We start from the raw sequence: 25,197 nt of genomic DNA on the forward strand, positions 1-25,197 counted from the left end.
AATATGGGTATGATACAGACATTCAAATACATTAAACATAAGGGACATTTAAATAGCTGTTGAACACTTAGTTGCAACCATGAATGCAATTATATAGATAACATCTTGAGTAAAAATAATGCATACAGGTTTCTAACAATAAATATTGATTTATGTTAACACAGATGGGCAAGTTCAGTATAGAAAGAGAACAAGAATAGAGTACAATAACTGTAATTAATCAAAAGACATCTTAACGCAATTTTATAGTTTGGGCAAAAATAATAAAATTATTCTCCTAAATAGAGAAATACAATGATTTTTTTTTCCAAAAAAAGAAAAAACAAACTATATTCCACTCTAAAATCTTAAGTACTGTAAGAGAAGTTGTATTTTAAAGGTATAAAGATATAAAGTTTTAGTTATGCAAGATTAATAAAATCTAGAGATTTGCTGTACAACATAGTGCCTATAGTTAATAATACTGTACTCTGCAGTTAAAAAAAAATTAAGAATGGGGTGGGTGGCTCAGTTGTTTAAGTGTCTGACTCTTGATTTCAGCTCAGGTCTCAATCTCATGATTGTGAGTTCAGGCTCCACATTGGGTTCCCAGTGTGGAGTCCATTAAAAAAAAAAATAAATAAGAAGTTAAATCTCATGTTAAGTGCCCTTACTTACCACAAAAAAAAAAAGTAAGATGAAATGAAATGAAATGAAATCAGAGAAGCTTTCATTTAAATTCTGCTTTTGACACTTACCACTAATGTGAGAGTAAGAAACATACTATTCTGAGATTTTATTTTACTATGTATAAAAGAGAATTAAAGAGATTGATTTCAGGACTCTTATGAGGATAAAATAAAATATTTGAAGTTGGCAACTAATATAATACTTGGAAATGTAATACATGATCAACAAATGTTTATTCTCTTCCCCCCACTCCATTATTCTGACCCTTGCTTTTATTCATTATCTAAATACTTCTATCATTGTCTTATGTCTATCACATATCATCTTTAATATTGATTTAATAATCAGTCACTTCAATTTTTGTGTAGTCATCTTTAACCCTGTGACTTTGCTGATTTAATTAATTAATTTATTTATTTATTTTTTGTGAACATGGAAGCATTTTAAGAAAGGAGTGGCAAAGTCAGATTTGTGTTTTAAATAATAATTTTGCAGCTTTGGGGAGGATGTATTTGAAGCAGTAAATGCTGGAAGAAAGGAGATAATTTTTCAACACTGTTGAAACAGTTACTCACATCCAGAAGCCTAGCAGGAATATATAGCAAGACTAGGAGCATATTAGAAAATGAATTAAGAAAGATAATTGCTTAATTTTTTCACAGAAATGAGTATGTTTATTTTAAGAAAATTGCTTTCAGATTAATTACATTTATTGTACTCATTATAGCTCATGGACTTCTGTTTCTGGTAATGTCAGACCATGCAATTTGGACTAGCTTTCTTGATAAGGAAAACTGAAAACATCAGACATTCTGTGTGTGTGTGTGTGTGTGTGTGTACACACACACATACAGTATTCACTTATGACCTAATATAGCAAGAAAGTAGTGAAGAATTAGGATCTGTGGAAAAGTTAGGTCTTAGACATTTAGGTCAGATAATTTTCCTGAGTTTTATTTTTTATGTTTTTCCCTATTTTAAAGGGATTATCTTAGCACATTTGACAGCTTCATAGGGCTAGAGAAGCAGGAGGTGGAGTCAAGTTCTGTCAGATGAAGTGGTTCTAGGGAATCTTCTTCATTTGAATTTGAGACTCTGAAAGGCTATACTCTAGAAAGAATATCCCTGGATGATGGATCACCCCAGGAATTATTTGAATAATGGCAAATGAGGATTGCTATTTTCCTAGATACCTGGCCAGAATAAATACATGTTCCCCCTGGAGGAAGATAATATAGTTCTAGAACTAAAATGACTTCTACTAACAATTTTATATATCAAATGTCTGCCACACCGTCAAAAACAACCATACACAAGAGATGACAAGACAATAAGAATAAATGATAATATAAATAGTAAATGACAGAAACAGACCACGGACTCCCAGATATTGAAGCTATCTAAAAGACTTATTATAACTATGCTTATAGTATTTAAAGTGATAAAGGATTGCAAAATTTCACAGGAAACTAAAAATTAAAAAAAAAAAAACAGATGAAATTGTAAAATCAGAAAGGACAACACAATGATGAACCAAATAAATAGATACAAATCAAATTAGATACAGTAAAGGAAAATTAGTGAACCAAAAGGTGGATACAAAAGAATTTCTAATAAATCATAGGTAAAGAAATAGAAAATATAGAAAAGAATGTAAGAGGCATAAAAGATAAAATGAGAAGAAGAAACATATGGAAAGTAGAATTCTAAAATTATAGGAAAAATGGAATGTAACTGAATTTAAAGAAGAGTAAAAATGTTCCCAAACTAAGAGAGGACATTAAGTTACAATGTCAATAATCCCTATGAGCCCAGAACAGAAAAGAATTTAAAAAAACACCTTGTAAGGACATGATACTAAAACTTCTTTAAAAAGGGGACACCTGGGTGGCTCAGTTGGTTGGGTGGCTGCCTTCGGCTCAGGTCATGATCCCAGCATCCTGGGAACGAGTCCCACGTCAGACTCCCTGCTCGGCGGGGAGCCTGCTTCTCCCTCTGCCTCTGCCTGCCACTCTGTCTGCCTGTGCTCACTCTCTCTGACAAATAAATAAAATCTTTAAAAAAAAAATTCTTTAAAAAGAATTATTTAAGGCAGCCAAAAAGAAAAACAAAAGACAATTAACCCTCAAAGAGGCAATAATTAAATTCACAACTGCCTTCTCAATAGCAAGAATGATGGTCAGAATAAAATGACATGTTAAAAATGCCAAAAGAAAATAACCACTAATTTAAAATTCTATATCCAGTGAAAACATCCTTTAGGAATAAAAGTGAAATAAAGATGTGTTCAGAAAGTCCTAAGCTGAGAAATTACTCACCTGTATACTATACCAAAGGAAATTTTGAAAGCTGTTCTTTAGAAAGAAGAAAAATGAGTCAAATGGAAGATTCAAGATCCAGAAAGTGGAATTAGTAACATAAATGGTAAATGTCTGACTAAATCTAAAGGAATATTGCCTGTATAAATCTACAAAAGTGTATCTTTTGCATCACACACAGAAGGTGGGAAAATACACATTAATACACATTAATCTTACACTTCAGTATATTGAGTTTGCACATCACAATTTATACATTATATATTAACTGTTAAAGAATAGTAAAACAGGTGCCTGGGTAGCTCAGCCAGTTAAGCATCTGATTCAGGTCATGATCACAGAGTCCTGGGACCAGTCCTGCATTAGGCTCTCTGCTCAATGGGGAGTCTTCTTCTACCTCTACTTCTGCCTCTCCCCTGTGCTCATGCATGCTCTCTCTCTCTCAAATAAATAAATAAAATCCTCTCAAATAAATAAATAAAATCTTTAAAAAATAGCAAAACAGTATAAAATTGACAGGATAATAGAGGGGAAAATGAATAATTTAAAAAATGCTTTCAATCAATTCAAAGGGAGCATGAAAGGTTAATAAATAGAACACAAAAAAGACAAGGAAAATAGAAAGCCCTTACTAAGACAGCATATTAAGCACAAACATTCAAGTAATCACAGTCAATACAGAGACCAAAGAATTAAAAGAGAAAGTTGTCAGACTATATACAAATAAAATCAAAGAACCATTTGCTATCTGTGCATAATATACAGAGAAATACAGACACACTGAAATTAAAAGGACAGATAAATATGTACAGTACAGACTAACAAAAAAGAAATCCTCTATCATATAATTAAAATCAGACAAGGGGGAATTTATGAGAAATTTATGAAAAAATGCCTGTCTAGGAATAAAAGCAGTCACTTCATGATGTTAAAGGTTCAATTGGCCATGAAAATAAAACAATTATATAGTAGAAAGCAACCAATAACAGTCTAAAACATATGCAAAAATTAATAGAATTGTAAAGAGAAATAGAAAATCTATAATCCTGGTGGGAGACATTAAAATTTGTAATTATACCAACATAGAACTTTAGACTTAGAACTGTAAAATGAAGTTACATTTTTAGAAAAAAATTAAAGTTACCTACAACATTCCTAAAAAAAGTGATTTCAGAGATCAAGCTTTTCTACTAAAAGACATTAACTGATAAAGTTCTTCTAACTCAAGCAATGTCAACTACCATGGATTATGTGCAGATTGTGTATGGTTCATGGGACCATTTTCTGATAACAGACTAGATCAGACAACTAGCTAACTGAGTTTTTAAAATGATATTTTGTACAAATATAGTTGAATAATGTCTTTCATATACAAAGTTAATAAGAAAAAATAATCTTGCTATTATTTGGAATTGACTTATCTCCTTTATATCAAATAGATCCTTACTAAGATTTTCTCATGAAATACTTTTTAAATTAGTAACCACTATTTTTTTTTTAAATTCACAAATTAATGATCTTTTTGTAAGTCACCAAAACAAAAATGCACATTCTAAACTCTCACATAAACATATATAATAAGTTTTGAGCCAAAATATTACATATTTTAATTGAGCCAGAGTACTCTAAAAATAGGCATAAAAAGACAATCATAAGAATATTCCAGGAAAATTAGTTTAATACAAAACAATGCAGTGCAAAATTCTAATCACATCCATTTTTGAATAATTATTTCTAATTAATATCAAAACTAACATGGGCTTGCAGGCAGAGTGATGTTTCAAAGCAGAAATGTTCATCTTATGTTGAATGCTGCAAGAAACACCTGTCAATCCTTATACAGCCTTTGCACGCAATCTGAGATTTCTTGACCTTCTCCTGGGAGTGAGAGTGAAGAGGAATATTTACGTTTTTCCTATACTATTCCAAGTTCCAGTATCAAGGATTTCACTTCTCCGGAGGCAAAAAAGTATTTTAAAAATGTCATTTCGGGAGAAATGTGTCCTAATTCAAGGCCCAAGAAAGACATTACCAATCATTCAGAATCTTACTTAATAAATTCTGTCACATTTGGAGGAAATTAGTAGATCTGCATTTAAAAAAATAATTAGAGCCACAAACTCAGCTGCAATGCAAAGAATAATTTAATTTGGATATTTTTTTAAAGATTCTATTTATTTATTTGACAGAAAGAGAGATATCACAAGTAGGCAGGCAGAGAGAGAGAGAGAGGAGGAAGCAGGCTCCCTGCTGAGCAGAGAGCCTGATGCAGGCCTCGACCCCAGGACCCTGGGATCATGACCGGAGCCAAAGGCAGAGGCTTAACCCACTGAGCCACCCAGGTGCCCTGCAAAGAATAATTTAAAATTCAAGCACTATGGGGTGCTCAGAGGGTTAGGCATCTGCCTTAGGCTCAGGTGATGATTCTAAGATCCTGGGATGGAGTCCCGCATTGGACTCCATGCTCAGCGAGGAGTCTGCTTCTCCCCCTCTCTCTCCCTCTCCCCTTGGTTGTGCTCTCTCTCTTTCAAAAGAATAAATAAAATCTGCAAAGAAAAAGAAAATTCAAGCACTACGTTCCTTTGAGTTACTAATCTTCACTAAGACTTATTCACATAATCTTGACTGTTAAGTAATCAGACAACAGATTTTAGGCACCTACTAAGGTCTGTGATATGTAAGCTAATACAGAGCTACTGTTTTGTAAGCTAATTAAGTAGCAGAGATCGATGCAAAGATGTGTAATATAATTAGATAGAATGAGATAGTCATGCTTGTAAAGCATTCTACAACTATAGTTCTAAAATCTTTCTCTTCTCCAAACTAGAACACTGAGATGGCAGCTCTCTAGCCTTGTGCCATAAGGTCTTGAAGAGAAAGATCCAGAAAAAGTCAACAGCATAAATTTCAATGTCTCTGTTAATTAATCTAGAATTTTTCTCCACAGATTAATAATAACAAATTAATCACACGTGTGCTAATATTAAGTACATCAAATTAGACTATAAAATATAGTGGAATACTCAAGATAGAAATTCTTCTTGAGACTACTAATGGCTGTTTTTCTGTTGATATCATTCCTTCTGAGAGAATAAGAACAAGCAATTAAAAAAAAGCAGGGTGGGGGGAAGGAAAAGAATCAATAATTAAAAGATAAACTGTTCAAAAATAAAAACTAACCAAAATATTCTTTTATTTTTCTCCTTCCATGAAATGAAAGTCAGATATACATTTCAAATGGTGGTAGTAGCATATCATTAGTTATCCAAACTGGTTCTTTCATGAAAGCTTGCTTAATTTAGGACATAAACTTTTTAATAAAAGAATATGGAAATGTGAAAAGAAATGGAATTTGACGTTAAAAAAAAAAAAAACTTGGACTACTATCTTTTATTCATACCTTCAAAGCAAGCCATTTACATTCTGATCTCCCTTGCTCTGATTTATAAAATATTAAAAATGCCACAATCTCTTGACATAAAACCCACTTCATTCCAGAAGGATCTTTGAGGTGTAGTATCAACACCAGCCTCATATATATGACTTTAGTGTTATAAACACTTTAGCCATAATGCTCTGTAAATTGATGTGTTTTCTTTTCTGTCAAGATATTTAATATATGCTGTATAATTTTTTATGGCTCTGTGAGACTTGCCAAATAAGCACAAAGTAGATACCACAGAGAATATGTTCAACAAGCAAAAGAATGACTTTTGTTTTCATTTCATTATTTAGTACTTTGGAACAACAGTACATGCCAGACACTGCTGTGGGCAGAAAATGCAGCTGTAAACCATTAGAAAAGAATCCCCTGGCTTCATGGAACAGAGTCTAGTGGAGGGAGAAACACATAATATAACAAGGCAATGAAATAAAGTCTCCACTGTGTTGGATGGTTTTGAGTGCCTTAGAAAAAAGGTAGAAAACAGAGATTGGAAATACTAAAGAGGGAGATATTTTACTTTGGACTACATTGATCAGGCATGGCCTCACTGAGGAGATGGTACCTGAGTAAATTCCTGAAGAGTTGAGAGAGCAAGTCACATGTTGTTTTGGGGACAACATCCCAGCCCTAAGGAATAGCCAGTGCAAAGTCCCTAAGACAACTGAATGCCTGACGTATTGAACTGCAAAGGACACCAGAATTGTGGGAGTAGAATGGATTAGTTAGAAAACTGAAGGAGGTGACATCAGACAGAAAAAGGGAAGGGGACAGCTCTTAGACCTTTAGGCCAATTTACAGACCTGGGCTTTTACACTGAAAAGGGGAAGATTTCAGAGATTTGAGCAGATGTAAAACAAAATTTGACTTACCTTTTCTCAGAATTAGGATCTTTCTTCTTGTTATTTTGGCAACAGACTGATGAGGTACAAGGACATAAAGCAAGGAGCCAGTTAGGAAAATCCTGTCTAATCCAGATGAGAGCAGGGGACTCTGACTAGGATGGGGCTGTGGAGGTGGTTACTGGGGTTCAAGTCTACATATATTTTGAAGATAAAACAGAGAGACTTTACTGCTAGATGGAATACAGAATGTATGAAAGAAATAAAAAACTGAGGATTTGGCATAAGCCAACAGAAGATTGACAGGGATATTAGTTGAGAAGCAGAAGAGTAAGTGAAGATCATGAACTCAATTTGGGACATGTTGAATTTCTGCATTTGACAACAGGAGTCTCATGGTCACAGGAAATGTCTGCATTAGGAATGTTAATTCCAGAGTCCTCAACATTTAGATGGTATGTAAAGCCAAGAGATAGAAGAGATCATCAATTGTGTCATCCCAGATGGAAATAGAAAAGGGACAGATACGGAATCCTGGAATCACCAAGCACTAATGGGTCTGGAGGATTAGGAGTGACCAACAACAAACACTGAGGACTGACCAATGAGGTAGGAGGAAACGTAGGCAAGTGTGCTGCCCTAGAGCCAATGAAGTAAGTGTTGCAGAAAAGAAGAGACCCGGAGTAGGTAATACTGCTGATTAACAGGAATGAGACCGAGAATAGACCAATGTGTTTAGCAATATGGAGATTACAGATAATTTCCAGAAAGCAGAGTAGATGGAGTTTAGGGGGTGAATGCCCAGTTGGAGTGGTGGATTCAAGAGAAAATGAAGAAAATGTGGGGAGAGATGTGAAATAATAAGTGCATAGAATTTTTTAAATTTTGCTGTAAAAGGAAAGAAATGGGGTGGTGACTTGGTAAGGTGAGGTTGTTAATACAATTTTTTTGAGATGGGAGAAATATAAGAACATTGAATATTGCTGGTTATAACCCACTAAAGATGGATACACTGATGATGTAGGAAAAGAAGAGGAAAAGTTTTGTCCTGAAATAGCAAGAGGGGATGATTTCTGAACACACGAGAGGGAACTGCCCTCTTTCCAGGAACATGGACAGTTTATTACATTAGAGGATAACAGGCAATGGAATAACAAGAGATAATTCTCGGTTATAAAGAATTTACAAATACACACGATATTCACTGGATTATAGGCCTTACCTTCTTATTACCATAATATATTCCTAGGAACCATAATTAGCCAAGGTTTTAAAATAAAGCATAGTGCTGCCTGGGTCGCTCAGTCATTAAGAGTCTGCCTTCGGCTCAGGTCATGATCCCAGGGTCCTAGGATCAAGCCCCGCATTCAGCTCCCTGCTCCAGGAAGCCTGCCTCTCCCTCTCCAACTCCCCCTGTTTGTGTTCTGTCTCTCACTGTGTCTCTCTCTGTCAAATAAATAAATAAAATCGTAAAAGAAAAGAAAAGGAAGAAAAGACAGCATAGATATCAGCAACACTATACTATAAGCATAGAACCTCAGGCATAGTAGGCCCTAAAATATTTGTTGCATAAGTCATAATTATTGATTAAATGGTTATGATTAAATCAATAAAGTGAAAGTGTATGCCTTTTGTAATTATTTGAAATTAGCAAAAGTATTCAACATATTAGAGAGAACTAGAATTACCCTTTCATACATAAGTGAACAGAAGTCTCAGAAGTTCAGTGGTTTTCCTGTGTTGTGGGGTTTAGCAAAGTTGAAACTGAAATCCAGGTACTATTATTTCTTGTTAGATACTTTACCATGCAACCCATACTTTCTTGCTTATAAAAAGTATCTGATGGGCTATAAGGTATGCTCAATACATTAAAAGATAAAGTCATGGTATTATAAAGATAAAGATTTGAGATCCTCAAATAATTGTGTTTATATAATTATATGAACTCTAATAATATTTTCATACTTCATTCCTAATAACATTATTTGCCTTATTAAAACGTAGGAGTAGTCATGAGAAATACTTTCAATGGCCCATGTATCATAAAGAAGGGTTCCAGAGAAGCTTAATATTTCTTTATATCCAATGAGCATAATGAAATGAAGGAGATGGCTCAGAGTAAAACAAAAGTAAGCCATGAATAAAATCCTGGTGAGTACCACTTACCAACTGTGTGGTGTTGAACAAGTTACTTAACCTCTCTGTGCCTCGGTTGTATCATCTGAAAAATGGGAATAATAATAACGACCTCATTGGAATGTTTTGAGGATTAACTGAGATGATACATCTAACCAGTTTAATGAAAGAGCTGGATTCAGAAATCAATATTGTTATATCTCCTGATTCCCTCAGATGAAGAAATGAACCCCAAATGAAATTGTAGGCAAGTGTCTTAGCTTTTCTGTTCATGCGTAGAAAATAAACTATCTGTCCTTTTGTTTGGAATTAAATACTCTATAATTTCCTAGTTCTAGTTCCATATAGGACTATGTAATATACAACACCCTAAGCTCCTATCCCACCTGAACCTCACCCTTTTCACTCAGCTTTCAAGCTTGTTTCAAGCTTTCAGTCTGCAATGGAGGATATGGACACAGTGGTCTCCCTTTATGCAGACATCCTACACTCATAGCAACAGTTCCCGACCCTTGCAGAGTTAGAGCTTGGGACTAAAACTGGAATGAAAGATCACAATGAAATGTGGCTGACACAGATGTCATCTATGGTCAGGGCTTTCTGAGTGCAATGGATGACCTTTCTTCTGGGGTAGGTTCAAGACTTTCTCAAAGAACCCATCTTCCTCAGTTTTACTTGACTCACTCTCAGTTTCTTATTTGGAGTTAGTCCTCTAATTCATCTCTCATTATTCAACACCTGGGGACATGGGGTTCAAAAAATTAATAACTTTTTTTTTTTTTACATTGGAGGACTTTTAAGTTTGCCTACCATGCAGCCCTTTAATCTACTATAGAGGCACGAGCATCTCTAGCCACACCTGTGTGTTTTAGACATCCAGCTCTATGTCCTTCAACTTCTGGAGGAAATACATCAAGCTCTCTTAAGTGTTTTCCCTGAAGCTCCTCTCACTTGGCTCAACTGAAGGGTAGTCACCCCATCCCTCATACGTGGAATGGTAGATTATGCACAGGAAGCCAACAGTTCTCCAAAAAACCCCAATCTTTCTTCTAGCTTTACCACCTCAACATTTGTAGAGTTTAAAATGGAGCTTGAACTAATGTTGTTGGACTTATTCGTTGGATTACGTCTTAGCACTTTCTGTGGATAAAGTCTTACAACTCACTTTTTTAGCCTCCCTTTAAAGAGAAAGAAAGACTCCAATTTGAATATCTGGATGCTTAAATAAAGCACTGGCATAGTGGGAGTGTTCAGAAATATCAGCTATTGCTATTATTCATCATATCTTTATTATTTAAGATTTAAGGAGTGACTAGATGAGGAGCTACTCACAGAAAAAGAAATAGGGAAGAAAAAGCCAAAAAAAGGATTTAAAAACCGAGACAGTGTGGTGCCATAGAAGTTAAAAGAATAAGATGTTTGGCTTTTTGTTTTGTTTTGTTTTGCTCTTTGAGAAGGGCGCAATCACAGTGTCAAACTTTGCAATGAATTTTAATAAAACATACCTACTGCATTCATCAACTGCTTACTGGTGACATCATTTTGAGCAGGGAGTCAGGGAGGGCCAGACTTCAGTTGCTCAAAGGTGAATAGAAAATGAAGAAACTGAGACAGTGAGAACAAACAAGTTGGGAAATAAAGTGTCAGGGAAAAAAAAGATAGATTGGTGGCTAAGCAGAGACATGGTGTTATGTGACTTTTTTGTTGGCCTTGTACTTTTCCTTTTAAGAAATAGATTTGAATATGTTACTAAAAAAGAACAATTTGATAGAGCAAGAACAATTGAAGATAGTAGATACAGAGAAAAAGTAATAATCAAAAGGACATGAGAATAAGGCATCAAAAATTTAGAAGAAGGTATTAGCCTTAACCAGAAGGGCAATGCATAAGATTGGAGAACGGAAGTAAATGAAGATTAGTATGAGAGTAAATAAGAGTATCGGGGTACATGGGAAAAGAATCAGTACTGAAAAACAACATAATGAGTAGCTAGAAAAGGAATGGTTACAAAAGAATTAAGGACATGGGAATTACAAGATGAAATAATTAATAGCATTGCTTGGCACCAAGATGCCAAGGGGCATGAAGAATGAAAGGATCACTAGATTTGTAAAATATGTATCCATTGGCAGCATACACGAGTATATCTTTAAGAGAATGATGATGATAAAATACTGGCTATAGAGATTAAAAAAGAGATAAAAATGAAGTGATATAAATCCTGAGATACAAAGGCTGTTGGTGAATACCATTTCATTTGGCCAGGGGAAAAATAACTAACTGGAGGCAAGAAAAGCACATTAAGAAAAGAGAATAAATACAATAAGAGGTAGCAAAAATGCAGCATCTTTGATGGGAGTAAGAGATAAAATGTTTAGTGCCATGGCATTAGGTTTCATTGGAAAGGAAAGAGCTCGATCCAGATGTTATCTTCTCCGCACAATACGAAGGGATGTTGTTTGACTTAATCAAGGGACATGTGAGATTGGCCATTGAGGAAGTGGAAAATTTGGGAAAACCATTTAGCAGAGTGTAGTTAAGAATTCTTTTTTATAAAAAGGCCAAATCAAGGAACTTGCAAAATTTGATAAAGATTGCTGAAGGTAAGGATTTTTAGTACTTTCAATTTGTGCTAGTGTTCATTATTACCCAGGAAAATTGTGCAGTTAAGCTTGGCTAAGGATAATGATGATAATATCTATAGTAATAATAACAGCATCAATAGGTGCACTTCACATTTATTGAGCATGTACTATCTGTGAAGCACTGAATTGATCATTTGACATGTTCCAGCTCATTTATTTCTCATAATGATCCTATGAGGCAGATTCTATCATTGTTTGAATTAACTACTTTGACCAAAGTCATTGAGCTAGTAAGTTACAAGCCAAAAAAAAGATATCTAGGCATTCTGCCTCCAGGATAAAAGTAACTCCTGTAGTGTCACTTAAATGCTTTGTGTTTTAAAAACATCAAATTATAAACATATTCCTGCTCTCCACAAGTAGCCTCTTACAACTTAATTTCTCTTCAGGTTATACAACTAGTGCACCCCAATTTATGAAAAATGTTTCCTGACATTTTTAAATGTTCAGGGTTTCAGAAGCATATACACACACCTCTTTTCAACCATACCAGGAGAAGATATTATCCCTCCTTCCAATTAAGGAAATAGAGTTTCAGAGAAGTCAAGTTACTTACCAACAGTCCCTCAGCTAATAAATGGAAGAACCCCAATTCAAATTTAGATCTTCTGACTCAAATTCAAAGCCTTGGCCATTTAGTTCATTACCAATCCTTGTGTATCCTTTCTCCTCAATATTATTTCCATTTCTATTGTCTTTCTTAGATTGAAGACTCACAATCTTATTTCGAATTCTCACAACCCTCTGGAACTCTTACATTATCACAATAAGCTCTCCTTAATACAATAATGGCCCAAATGACTCTTTTAGCTTATATTTGTGGTAAAACAATTGCAGTGGTGGTCCTTGTGCTCCAACCCTCCCTATAATTTTGCTATGTAATTTTGTATTGCATCCCACTCTGTGTCTAGGCATGACGATGAAATAATACCAAAAGAAGACTCAAGCGAAAGCTTAAAAAGCACTTGCTTATTTCTGCTTTGCTCTTACTCTTCTTCCATGACCATGAACCTGCCCAGGCTGGCCTATTGCAGAATTACACACATGGATAGAGCTGAGTGGCCCCAGTTGGTCCAGCCAAGGTCATTCTGGATCAGGCAACAGCCAGTTAACATATAGGTAACTGAGCCAACCTCCAGCTAACCAATGGCATAAATGAGCTAGCCAAGATCAACCAATCCAAGTCAAGATCAGCTGAATTCCATTAACCCAAAATTTTGTATGAGATTTGACAGTGCCGTTTTTTATTGTCACATAATTTTATTTTTTTAAGTTTTTATTAAAATTTCAGCTAGTTAACATACAGTGTTATATTAGTTTCAGGTCTACAATAGAGCGGTTCAACATTTCCATACAAGGCCAGTGCTCATTAAAGTGCACACCTTAATCCCCATCACCTATTTAAATCCATCCCCCCACCCACCTCTCTTCTAGTAACTGTCAGTTTGTTCACTACTGTTGAGAATCTCTTTCTTGTTTTGCCTCTTTCTCTTTTTTCCCCTTTGTTTTTTGGTTTTGTTTCTTAAATCCAACATTTGAGTGAAATCATGTAGTATTTGTCTTTCTATATAGTTTAATTTTATTTTTTTAAGATTTTATTTATTTGACAGATCACAAGTAGGCAGAGAGAGAGGAGGAAGCAGGCTCCCTGCTGAGCAGAGAACCTGATGTGGGGCTCGATCCTATGACTCTGGAATCATAACCCAAGCTGAAGGCAGAGGCTTTAACCCACTGAGCCACCCAGGTGCCCCTATATAGTTTAATTTTAGCAATAGCTAGCTGATGAGTATATTAGGTAATCCATCCTAATTCAAAATGGCAGAATGATATTCCTCCATTATACCCTCATCACCAGTTCACTCAAAATTCTAATGATCATTCTATATACACACACTTATTGTTTACTGTCACCATATATATGAACAGGTCATATTCCTGTACTGCCACTCCTACCCCTACAACTCTTTGACAAACAAATCTGTCAGTTATTCTCCTTATTTAATTCCGATTTAGACTTAGAAAACAAAACAAGGGCACCTGGGTGGCTCAGTGGACTAATCCTCTGCTTTCTGTTCAGGTCATGATCTCAGGGTCCTGGGATCAAGTCCTGCATTGGGCTCTCTGCTCAGCAGGGAGCCTGCTTCCTCTTCCCCCTCTGTCTGCCTCTCTGCCTACTTGTGACCTCTCTGTCAAATAAATATATAAAATCTTTACACACCCACACACACACACACACACACACATACACACACACCAAAGCAAAAACCAGGTATGTGGCTAGTTCATCTGTCTCCTTTGTGAAAATTAGGAACCTCAAGCCTAGCCTAGAAAGAAGATTATAGACTGAACTTCAGTCCCCCAAAAGTCTTTAAGAGGACCCATGTACAACTCTACTATTCCACAGAGAATATCCTTGAATTCTTTCCAATGTTTTTTAAAAAGATTTTATCTATTTATATAACAGAGAGAGAGAGCATAAGCAAGGGGAGCAGCAGAGGGAGATGGAGATCATGACCTGAGCCGAAGGCAGACACTTAATGAACTGAACCACCAAGGGGCTCCTCCAAATTTTTTGAAAATACCTCTTTAAGATCACTTTCCACATGAAACTTTCTGTATTTAATCATAAGTCAATATTATAGCTCAAAACTTTTTCAGTACTTCTATAAATGTCTGGTACTATATTAATTTGGATCCATTTATATATTTTTTCTAAGTAAGCCTATTTCCTGTGTTCTCTGGGAGCCAAATTATGTTCTTTTTATTCCCTATCCCCTTTACAAATATATGTAACCATTGAACATACAGAAGACCCTCAATATATGCTAAATAAAGTGTTACAGAGAAATTGTAAACTTCTATAAATAATGACTTTCTTTATTAGTGAGGAAGTGAGAAAACTCACTTCCCATGCCTTTCCTTTAAATATTCTTACTAAGCATATTAGTAATTGACAAATATCCGTCCTGCTTTAAAAAAATTTAAAACTATTTGGTCAATATTACTAGTAAATTATTTTAATGCTCATACAGAAATTAATTTATCTTTTGGCATTCCGGATAAACAGACAAGTCTTTTCATATTTAATGCTTTGCAAATTAATTTGTTCTTACTTGTATTATTTTCTCTAATCATCACAAACTACCCTGTGAGGTGTTAATATTCACTAATTTTTGTAGCATGGAAATTTGAAGTCCTGATGAAAGTTGATGATGTATGAAAGAGTCAGAGTACAACCTAGACCTTCCTATTTCAAGTTTATTGCTCCTTCTCCATCCAAAGTTAATATGCATTTACTTCGGGTTTTACTTTGCAAGCCCTCACTAGAGACCTGGTACTCCACTGGTTCAGAACATGGTAGATGATTTTGATACGTTCCTGTTCTTTTTTTTAAGATTTTATTTATTTATTTGACAGACAAAGATCACAAGTAGGCAGAGAGGCAGGCAGAGAGAGAGGAGGAAGCAGGCTCCCTGCTGAGCAGAGAGCCCAATGCGGGGCTTGATCCCAGGACCCCAAGATCATGACCTGAGCCGAAGGCAGTGGCTTAACCACTGAGCCACCCAGGTGCCCCGATACATTCCTGTTCTTAAGGAGCATATAGTCTAGGTTAGGAAATGGGCATGTAAGCAGATATTTAATGATAAAATGGGAAATGATAAAGCTAAGGAACATGATGTTTCAGAGAAGGCTTCCTGGAAGAGATGAAGTCTTCGTTAAGATGAGAAGTGAGGCAAAGACATTGGTGAAGAACATTATGGGCACAGAGATGAATATGCGTGAAGAAGATAGAGGAAAAGTGTGAAGTTTCATGGCCTGCAAAAGCATGACATTTGTATATTATTCAAACACATGGCATAACACATTTGCTAATGTGGAAATGTTGAGAGAAAGGAGATGGAAAAAGAAGGAAGTTTGGGGCCAGGTGCAAAAAAAAAAAAAAAAAAAAAAAGACAGAAAAGAATAGAGAGTTGAGAATTATTCTAGAGATTAAAAACAATATGGCCCAATGATGACTGAATTTAGGACTTTCAGTGTCTGGGTGTGGAGACTGAGCACCATATTTTGGGTAGGAAATAGAAGACTAAGGTCAACTGAGTTTGAGGCACACTGAATCTCGGGTTCTATGGAACATTAAAATGTATCTGTGCATAACAAAGGTAGAAAATTGAGTGTGTAGCTTATAAACACCAGGCCTGGTGATATGAAATTACTAGTCCTCTTTAAATACCCAATCACATATGAAAAATTAAACACTATGGCTACAAAAAAACTTTATTTACAAGGTTAAGATTGTTAAAATCATTGCTACATTGTTCATAAAGAAATGTTCAGAGAGAAAGTGTCTATAGCAAAGCACCAAATCACCAACACCGACAAGTATTGTATAAAACATAATATGTCATAAAGTTTGACGCTGCTTTGAATTCTAGCCCGTGTTTGTTACAATAATTTTCATTTTTATTTTATTGTAGTTTCCAATTTGACATGCTTTATTTACACCTCAAAACTCACATTTCTAGTTATTTTCTCCTCTCAGCTAAATATCCAATGCAATGCCACCCAACAGCATAGTCACACTGCTTACAAAATAGTCAAAAAGATTCAAAGGTACCAATTAAAGAAGAATATCCCTCTATTGCTTGCAGAAAACCTACAGCCCTTAAGGTACAGATTAGATTATTAAAAACTTTCTTTAAAAATATGACAGGACCAAAAAAAATGACAGGACCATCACTTTCTTTAAGGACCTGTGGATTACTAGCATTACTCAAATATTTATAATAGTAAAATGCAAGTCAACATTGAAAAAATCTCAATGTATTTGTAAAAGACTTTGGAACTATGTCTACCTAAATGGTTCAGAATCCATAACCTATAATTCCAAAACCCATACACTTTGAAAACTGTTATTTTTAAGTGTGTTGCAAACTTGATTGGTACAAAACTAAACCTGTACTAACATGAGAGATTTATGGTCTTTATTTTTCCCATGCAATAGGAATATTCAAAGAATTCTCTTCAGATATGAAAATGTATAATTATGGGGTGCTTCCCCAAATCCATCTGGAGAAGTGTTCCATAATTTACATTATATACATACAAAACAAACCAAGAAAATTCTGAACTTTAAAATACAACTGACCCCAGGGGTTTTGAATAAGAGATTGCAGACCAGTATAATTAAAATTCAAAACTTAAAAGTTTAGATTTTACTATAATCAAGATATTCAATACAACAGAACTGCTAGAATTTATTTAATGTTGTACCTTTAAGAATAGATTTATTTGTAAAACATAGTATGTATGAAAACATTTCCAGTTTTCTCCTCTTTTCCCCAAAAATATCTTGTTCATTCATTTTTTTTTTTTTTTACAAAGAAACAACTTAAACACTTAAACTATTCCTAGAATCATTTTGATAGATTTAGGATCCAAATTGACAGTATCAGGCTTAACTAAGATACACAAAGATAATGCGGGAGGGATATATGAATAGTCCTACATTTAGGACCAAGGAATCAACTTTTAATAAGAGTTTAGGGAAAATAGGAACTCATGCAGCATTTATGAAACTCAATCATAAACTTCAGATGACCACTGTACCAGGGCATACAGAAAGTACGTTGAACCTGCCCCCATGTATAATGTATCCTAGGCTTCCTCAATAAAGCACTCTATCCAGAAAGAAAAATGATTGCTCATTCTGTGCTTATCACAGAAGATAATGAACAGTGTGAGGGGTTCAGGAGCCAATTTAACACCATTAAAAGCAACTCAGATAATCTCAAAGGAGAGTAAGCATGATGGTGATCTTTCAAAAATCACCTTACGAAAAACAGTTGCAAAGACTGAAATGTCAACCTTGAAAAATACAATAATTGGTGAAGCTATGATAATTGTCTTTTGAAGTGAATCAACACTTCCTATGTATTTAAACAAACCAGTGAGAGTTACTGAAAATAATATTGTATCTTAACATAAGACAAACTGAAAATGAAAAGGACTGGAACAGGGGTTCTTCATGTACAGTTATAAGGTTATTGGATAGAGATGTCATGGGCTCTAGGTGATTCTTTCCATTCTGAGAGTCTTCAATATCTCAACATCACACTTCAAGTTAATAGTACAGCTGGGTTTAGAAGTTTATCAACTTTGCTTATATAACCTTTAATATTTATGAAAGATATTTGCTACAAGATATAACTTTATGGAGGTAGGTCAACTCTTTAATATTTCTATACTATCCTTATAGTAGAGGGCCAACCAAATTTATATTCAGAAGGAAAATATAGTGTATTGGGGTGATTATTAAAAATCTCATTCATATTCTATAATCTTTCTCATATCTAAAACAAACACAAGTGTTCTATTCTTAAGTAAGAAGACTGAGTCTCAATATTAACTTAGTATATAAATAAGCTTGAAATCCTTAAAATTATCTTTTCCTATAAAATAAGATTCTTGACAAGCATATATTTTAAAATACCCAATCTAACAATTTTAAGTTTGTGAGAATAAGGCTTAAGTTTTGCCTTTTCTCTATTTCCCTAAATATATTTTAAGGAAACTGGTTAAAATGTTTTCTGAGAAGAGGGGATAATACATGGATAATTCCAGGAATTTTTGAGCAGGTGTTACGCATTTTTAAAGAAAGTCAAATAAAATATAATTAGACAGTAGACTTCCAAACTATAATCATTTCCAAAGATAGACCACACAGCTAAAAATGGAAAATACATATTTCCAAATGTCATAATACTGTTTAAAGCAAGAAAAAGAAAACTAACTATTCCCACATTCGTGTGGTTGAATGCTGATCAACAGCTGATAGGCCTATCAAAACATGCAGATAAAATTTTCAAAAAAAGAGCGAGGAGACAGGAACTCGGCCTTCACACCCACCATCACCAATGTACCATAAATTTGAGGTAAGATTTTTGTGTGAACTAATAATTCTTTTATTTTTCTCACCAAAACATGCACATGATCTAATTTAAGGGAAAAGAATAAGAATAGAAATAAAGCCAAGTTTATTTAAGTCTTGTCACTTTCGCAATTGCAACAGGAAGGACAAATACTACCAGGAAACATACCTGTGGCAGGGCTGAATTGAGCTGTCGCTGGAGGGAATCTCTGTCATAGATGACATCCTGCAGTCTTTGCTGAGCAAGTGAGAGGCTTTCTTGGGTCTCCCGAAGGGTGTCTAGAAGACGATCCCTTTCATCTAGCATATTCACCATCAGCTGCTCAAAATGGGAGTCTGAGTCCGAGCCACTGCTTTGGGACCCCCTTTGGCTCATTGGGGTGTCCTCATTAATCGTGGGCATCACTTCACACATCATTGCTTAAAGGAAGTAAAGGGGAGGGAAGTCTTAGTAAAGAAACAATCTGACCTTCGACTCACCAAATTCTGCACCCATTAACCTAATGGTCTCTTTTTTTCCCCCTACCCCCGTCCCAACTCCAGCCACACTAAATATTTTGAACTCAGTGAAATATGATTCATTGACTCCCTCTAATCTGTATCCTTCCTCTTTTACTGATAATGTATAAAGCTCCTACCTACAAAATATAGGTTGGTTTCACCTACTTCTTAAAGATTTGTGGGTTTTTTTTCATGACTTATTCCTCCAATTCAATTCAGAGTAATACATTATTCAACATACTAGTTGATCACCTTTCTACCCCTGTAAGTTGACAAATCTCTTAGAGAAAATACCACCATCTTACCCTTATTTGTTATATTTTAAAAACAAGTACAGTGTCTGGCACTTCATAGGTAGGAAGAAAATGATTTTTGAATGATTTCAATAATTGAAAGAATTAATGTTCACCCTTGAATTTAAGGAATCTACAAATAGTTAAATATTTATTTTATATAATAACCAGTTTTTCAATTTTTTTCAGATTTTATCAACAGGTTTTTTTTCTTACCAACTAGTTGAAAGTTTCTTGACTTTACAACTCCCATTTTATCCCTTTTTGGACTCTCTGACTAAATTGTTAAGGTGATGCATTATAAAACCAAAGGTGGTCTACACAGAATAGATAAAGTGATATTGACTACATTGAATTCTATTTAGGAAATAGAATGAGGTGCACAAGTTGGTTTAGGTTGTTATACTGCTAGTTGACTTTAATATTCTTTTGTTTCCTGTGAACTGCATTGTCTGTTTTCCATCGAAACAATACAACCTAATGCTCAATATTTCAGAAAACAGAAACCATAAATTACATTAGCTAATGTAGTTACTTCACATTTCAGCTGTTAATCACAAACTTCCAGTCATGAAATAAATGAACTATTTTTTAAATCACTTATTAACTTGATTTATAACAGACAACAGACTTTAAGATGCAACACTGATCTACTGTATGGCATTTTAAAAATCGGAAATTATCCCATTTTTTCTTTTATCTTCTATCTTACGTTCAAGAAAGAATCAAACCCATCTCAATTTCAGCTGTTGTACTGAGGCCAGAAGCTATTAATTAGAGGGCTTGGTTTTGCAGAAGGCTGATGTGGAGAAATGCTGGTTTGGCTGTTGATCCTGAAGCATTCTTTGGTTTTATAATGCAAGGTCAATTCATTTTTCTGCCTATATATTCCTGTCCCTGGGGAAAATATTTCTGGTGATATAGTCAAATAAAATGTCAAGACCTAACAGCTCAATAGTTAATTACTATTATGTGATTCTTCAAATAAATTGAAGAGATAAACTCAATTATCTGAATGATTCTGTGAGGGCCCACTGAAAACTAGGAGAAACTTTTTAAAAGATAAGAGGGAAGTATTTTATTACTGATATCCTATGTTTAAAAAAAAAAGAGGGGGCTATGAATTTTAGGATAACTTAAGATAATACTTTGAGTTATTGCTCATCACTCAAAACACTGGGCTACCTGAAGGCAAATATTTGACTTGTTAATCACCCTAAATAGGTAACAGAATAGGTATGTAAGATGTATTTAAATGCACATGCGAGTGTGCATGCATGTACGTACACACACACACACACACACACACACATATTTTATTGTTGCTAACCACCTAATGATGAAAAGAGAGTATATTTTTTGCATTTTTCTCCATTTGAATTTTGTTTAAACAGTATCACAAAGCTGGAAAAAGGAGACTCTTTTCTAACTGCTATACATTTGCTTTACATTAATTGAAAAGGAATTAGGAAAAAATGTTCTAACACATTGGAATATTAAAAACAATTAGTTCACATGGCATGCATGAGAATCTACACACTGAACAGCTGTGTCATTCTGAGAAATCCTTACCAAGAGCCAATGTGTTTCTTTTTGACATTTAAGGTTAAAACAAAATAGTGGGAGAGGAAATGATAGCACTGACAATTTGTGCCAAAACACTTGCAAGGCTTACATCTTGGGGTTATTTAAACATTCTTGAATCTCTATTTTAAGTCATATCCCTCTCAGAAAAAAGCCATTAGCACATCTTCACTTTGAATTACTTATAAAAAAGTTTAAATTCCAAGGAAAAGCATACCTGTGGTGATTACCTCAGCTACAATTTCCTTCTGAATACAGGACTCTAATTCTAACAAAGGCATGTTAGAACCATGAGATAATAAACATTCACAAACTTTAGGTTCTCATATCAATATAAAAGCTGGTCTCCCATTTAGTCAGTCCAAAGATGCTATAGTGAGAAGCAGCTTAGGGACTTAGGGTCTTAGTCTATTAATTCTACATTCAACTTGATTCATTTCCATTCCTGCAGCATTGGAACCAGAACAAGTCACATCATCCTTCAAAACTTCAGTTTTCTCTTCTGTAGCGATATGAACCCATGATTTTATTTTTAAATAAGCCCATTGTAAGTCTCCAATAGAATACCTGAGATCACACAGTAAAATTTAAAGGGCAATTACAAATACAAGTATTTATTCATTTTATAAGGTGACCAAAATTCACCTTGGCAGAAAGAATAATGTGCCTTTATGATTCATTCTGATCCCATGCCTAAAGTTTTAATTCCAGTGCATACTCTGAACTCTCCAAATCCAACTGGGAAAAATGAAAGTTACTAAATGCTAAAGTTACTTAGGAAATAAAATGTATTCATCTGTTTTTTTTCTTCACCCACAGTCAAACCAAATAAGTTAAAATCTTCTCATCAAAACTAGGAGGAAAAGAATTTTCTACAAAAAATAAAGGTCACTTTCATGAACTAGCTTAGTTCTTGCATTAGAATGCGGATTCTAATATAAATTACAAACTAGTTGTATAACCCTGAAGATAGAGTATAACCTATTTCTCAAATGTATATTTAGATATTAAAATCAATTAAAAATCTATATTCAATGTTCAACACCCTCTTATAGAATGGACAACATCTGAAGTAACTTCAGATGTTCAGAAGCTATTTACCTTCTATCTACTCCATCCTCATACTCCACTTTTAACTTTCACAACCATTTTCAGTATTAAAAATTGTATTGTATCACATAATTCCTGAAAAACCAGGAAGGACATCCTAAGAGCTCACTTTGATACTTGCCTTTCCGGCACCCCTCCCCAAAGTCAATTGGATATATGAATTGTTATCCTTTTCTAAATGTTGCTGTTTTTTTTTTGTTTGTTTGTTTGTTTCATTAAATTACTGAAGTTTTTAAGACCTAGTTAGAGATATTGTTTATTTTGTTACAAAAGGAAAAAAATAATAAAATATCTGGTTGGTTTAATTATCCTGGTGCTTAAATTTAGCTTGAAGAATCTGATACCAGAAAACCAACTCCCTTACTCTTAGCACATAACCTTGACTATCTTCCAAATCTCTCAGATTTCAAAATAAAAGTTTTGAATGCCCGCTGGAGTCATCACCCAAGGGCTTTCAAGATCCAATGTGTTTCTTAGCAATATATGTCTCTGAAGCAGTACCTATTCAGATACGCTAGTGTCACAAAAGGCTTTTTTTTTCTGTCAATGAATCACTTCATAGAAGCAGATCCCTGGGATTTAGACCCTCCTCCAGGCAAAGATGCAATTATTCTCGGTAGTTAGTTTCCTCTTCAAAGACTGAGTCTTAAGAACCAACCCAGCTCCACCTCAGTTAACCCACAAGGAGTAATTCGGTGAGAGAAATCCTAGCCATTGTCTGATTACATTACATGAATATTCCTCCTCCTATTTAACTCTTTGAAATCCCCTGTCTTCAGGAAATATTAGTATCACCTCTAATGGAAGCGTTTTGCACTTTCTTTACAGATGGCCAAGAGCCAGCTCTAGCCACAGGGTTGGACAGTTCTGTCTCAGCCACACCCCCACCCCACCACCACCCTGAAGTTGACTTCATAATTTCCACACCGGAATTCTTTATCTCTCACCCAAAAAGAGAGAGCCAAGTAGGGAGGAGGTGGAGAAATAGGAGAAGGGAGAGGATGGGGGTGGAAAGCAAAAAGGTAGGGAGCAGTAATTGGCAAGGAGGGATTTGCATCTCATCTTCCCTGGGGGCGGGGTGGGGCCAGGGATGGGGGGGGGGTGGGAAAAAAAATAAAGCGGAAGGGAAACCTTGTAACTCAAACACAGTTTCTGTACCTAAGGTCTGTAATTTCGGGTCCTGCTTCTTCAATTGATCAATGACAACCGCAGTCTCAGGCTTGACGAGAGGGTTAGCTCACACCCGGCACTCCTGGACCATTTCCCTAGCAACCGGAGGAGAAAGGCAGCTTAGACACTCGCGTGCCCCGGCGCCCTCCCGGAACGTGCCCCGGCTGGGTGGCGTGGCAGCAACCCGGCATCTTCCCACGGCTCCGTCAGCAGCCAAAAGGAGAAGCGTCCATCGGAAAAATGGCATATTACAAATTTTGCTTTGGGAAGCAGAGCTCGGTTCAGACCATTGTCAAAAGGAGGAGAGGGGGAGGCGGCTCTTAAAGCAGTAGCGGCCCCTTTGCCCGAGCAGCCTCGACTCCCCGCGTGCAGCTGGAGCCCCGGGGCGGGGAGCCGGGAGCTGGGGACCGGGTTTGACTTACAGAAACTTAACCAAGCGATGCTGCTCCCCCTCCGCGCCCAGGACACCCAGAGGGTGTCCCTCCAAACGGGAGGAGCATCTGGAAGGGAAGTTCTCCCCCCGGTTCCCCTCCTGGAGCCCCTCCGGAGTTCATGGCTAACGTCGGGAGTTGGCAAGCTACAGGGAAGCGAGTCCCCAAGGGATGCGGGAAGCACGACCGGTCCTCTCCTGGCCCCCCAGACTATTTCTACGCTAGGGCGTCTCAATGAACTCAAAAGAGGCGCCTCTTCTCCGGAAAGGCAAGCAGTCGGTCCCCCACACCCCGTTTCTCCTCCCAGCCTCTTTGCAAGCCTCGCCGCTTGCATCAGTCTGCCGGAGGAACCAACCTGCTGGGAGCCGGTGCGGACGCTACAGCATCTTCTCGCCTCACTTGCCTCGTGCTGTGGCTGCTGCTGCTCCTCCTCCTCCGTCTCTCCCCCCTCCTCCTCCTTGGCAGCCGCCACCTCCTCTTCCTCTGGAACAAGGGCTTCCCCTGGAAGCTGCTGCAGTGGTTTCCACCGGCCCTTAAATAAATTCTGAAGTAATCACGTCTTTGCTCTCCTCCTCACGCACACGCGCTCACGGATACACACGACTCGCTCAAAGCCGCTCCCGGGCTGCTGGCGCTGGCGCTGGTCCCAGTGCCCCCTGAGAAGCCAAGGGCTGGGGATGGGCAGGTGTGGGCAGGGGATAGGCTCTGCCTGGTCTGGGCTTCCCCCGCACAATGGTCTCTACAGGAAAGCGTGCGTTGGCCCGTGCTGGGGGAAGGCGAATGAATGCGCTTGGGCACCTTCGGGCTCACTGGCCTTCCCGTGCTTGTCATTTCTTTAAGCAGCTTCCTGCTCCCAGGACCAGGGCACGGTAGTCATGGTTGACCTGAGTCAAGCTAGGGTGTGGTGGCATCTGTCACTTCTCGCTACCTCTCCAGCTCCTCTCCCTTCACTGCTTTGGCGATAAGGATTGTATGGTTAGTACTCCCTGCCCTAGTAAATTTCAGCTTGGAGCCAAGTCTGGTTTCTAGAACGCGTTCCAGTTCCCCCATATCTACACATCCCTTTACCTATGCTTTTTTTTTTTTTTTGCCGCTACCGTCCATTCACACAGACCCATCCCACCAGGT

General features: G+C 36.4%; 1 protein-coding gene across 12 annotated transcripts in view; it reads right to left on the reverse strand.

Annotated features, from left to right (window-relative positions):
* PPFIA2 (PTPRF interacting protein alpha 2) overlaps nucleotides 1–24,872 on the reverse strand; it is a 497,227-nt gene extending 472,355 nt beyond the window's left edge. For 7 of the 12 annotated variants that reach the window (XM_059186441.1, XM_059186438.1, XM_059186434.1 and 4 more), the window contains exons 1-2: nucleotides 23,627–23,900; nucleotides 19,150–19,400 (exon numbers count right to left, since the gene is read on the reverse strand). In XM_059186441.1, coding sequence (XP_059042424.1) covers nucleotides 19,150–19,398 — 249 coding nt within the window. In that variant the 5' untranslated portion in view covers nucleotides 19,399–19,400; nucleotides 23,627–23,900. Of the gene's footprint in view, nucleotides 1–19,149; nucleotides 19,401–23,626; nucleotides 23,902–24,424 lie in introns of those variants that run through there. The other 5 variants (XM_059186440.1, XM_059186429.1, XM_059186426.1 and 2 more) reach the window with 2 other exon arrangements.
* Between the last annotated feature and the right edge of the window lie 325 nt (nucleotides 24,873–25,197).

Source organism: Mustela lutreola, chromosome 8, assembly GCF_030435805.1.
Source record: "Mustela lutreola isolate mMusLut2 chromosome 8, mMusLut2.pri, whole genome shotgun sequence".
NCBI lineage: Eukaryota > Metazoa > Chordata > Mammalia > Carnivora > Mustelidae > Mustela > Mustela lutreola.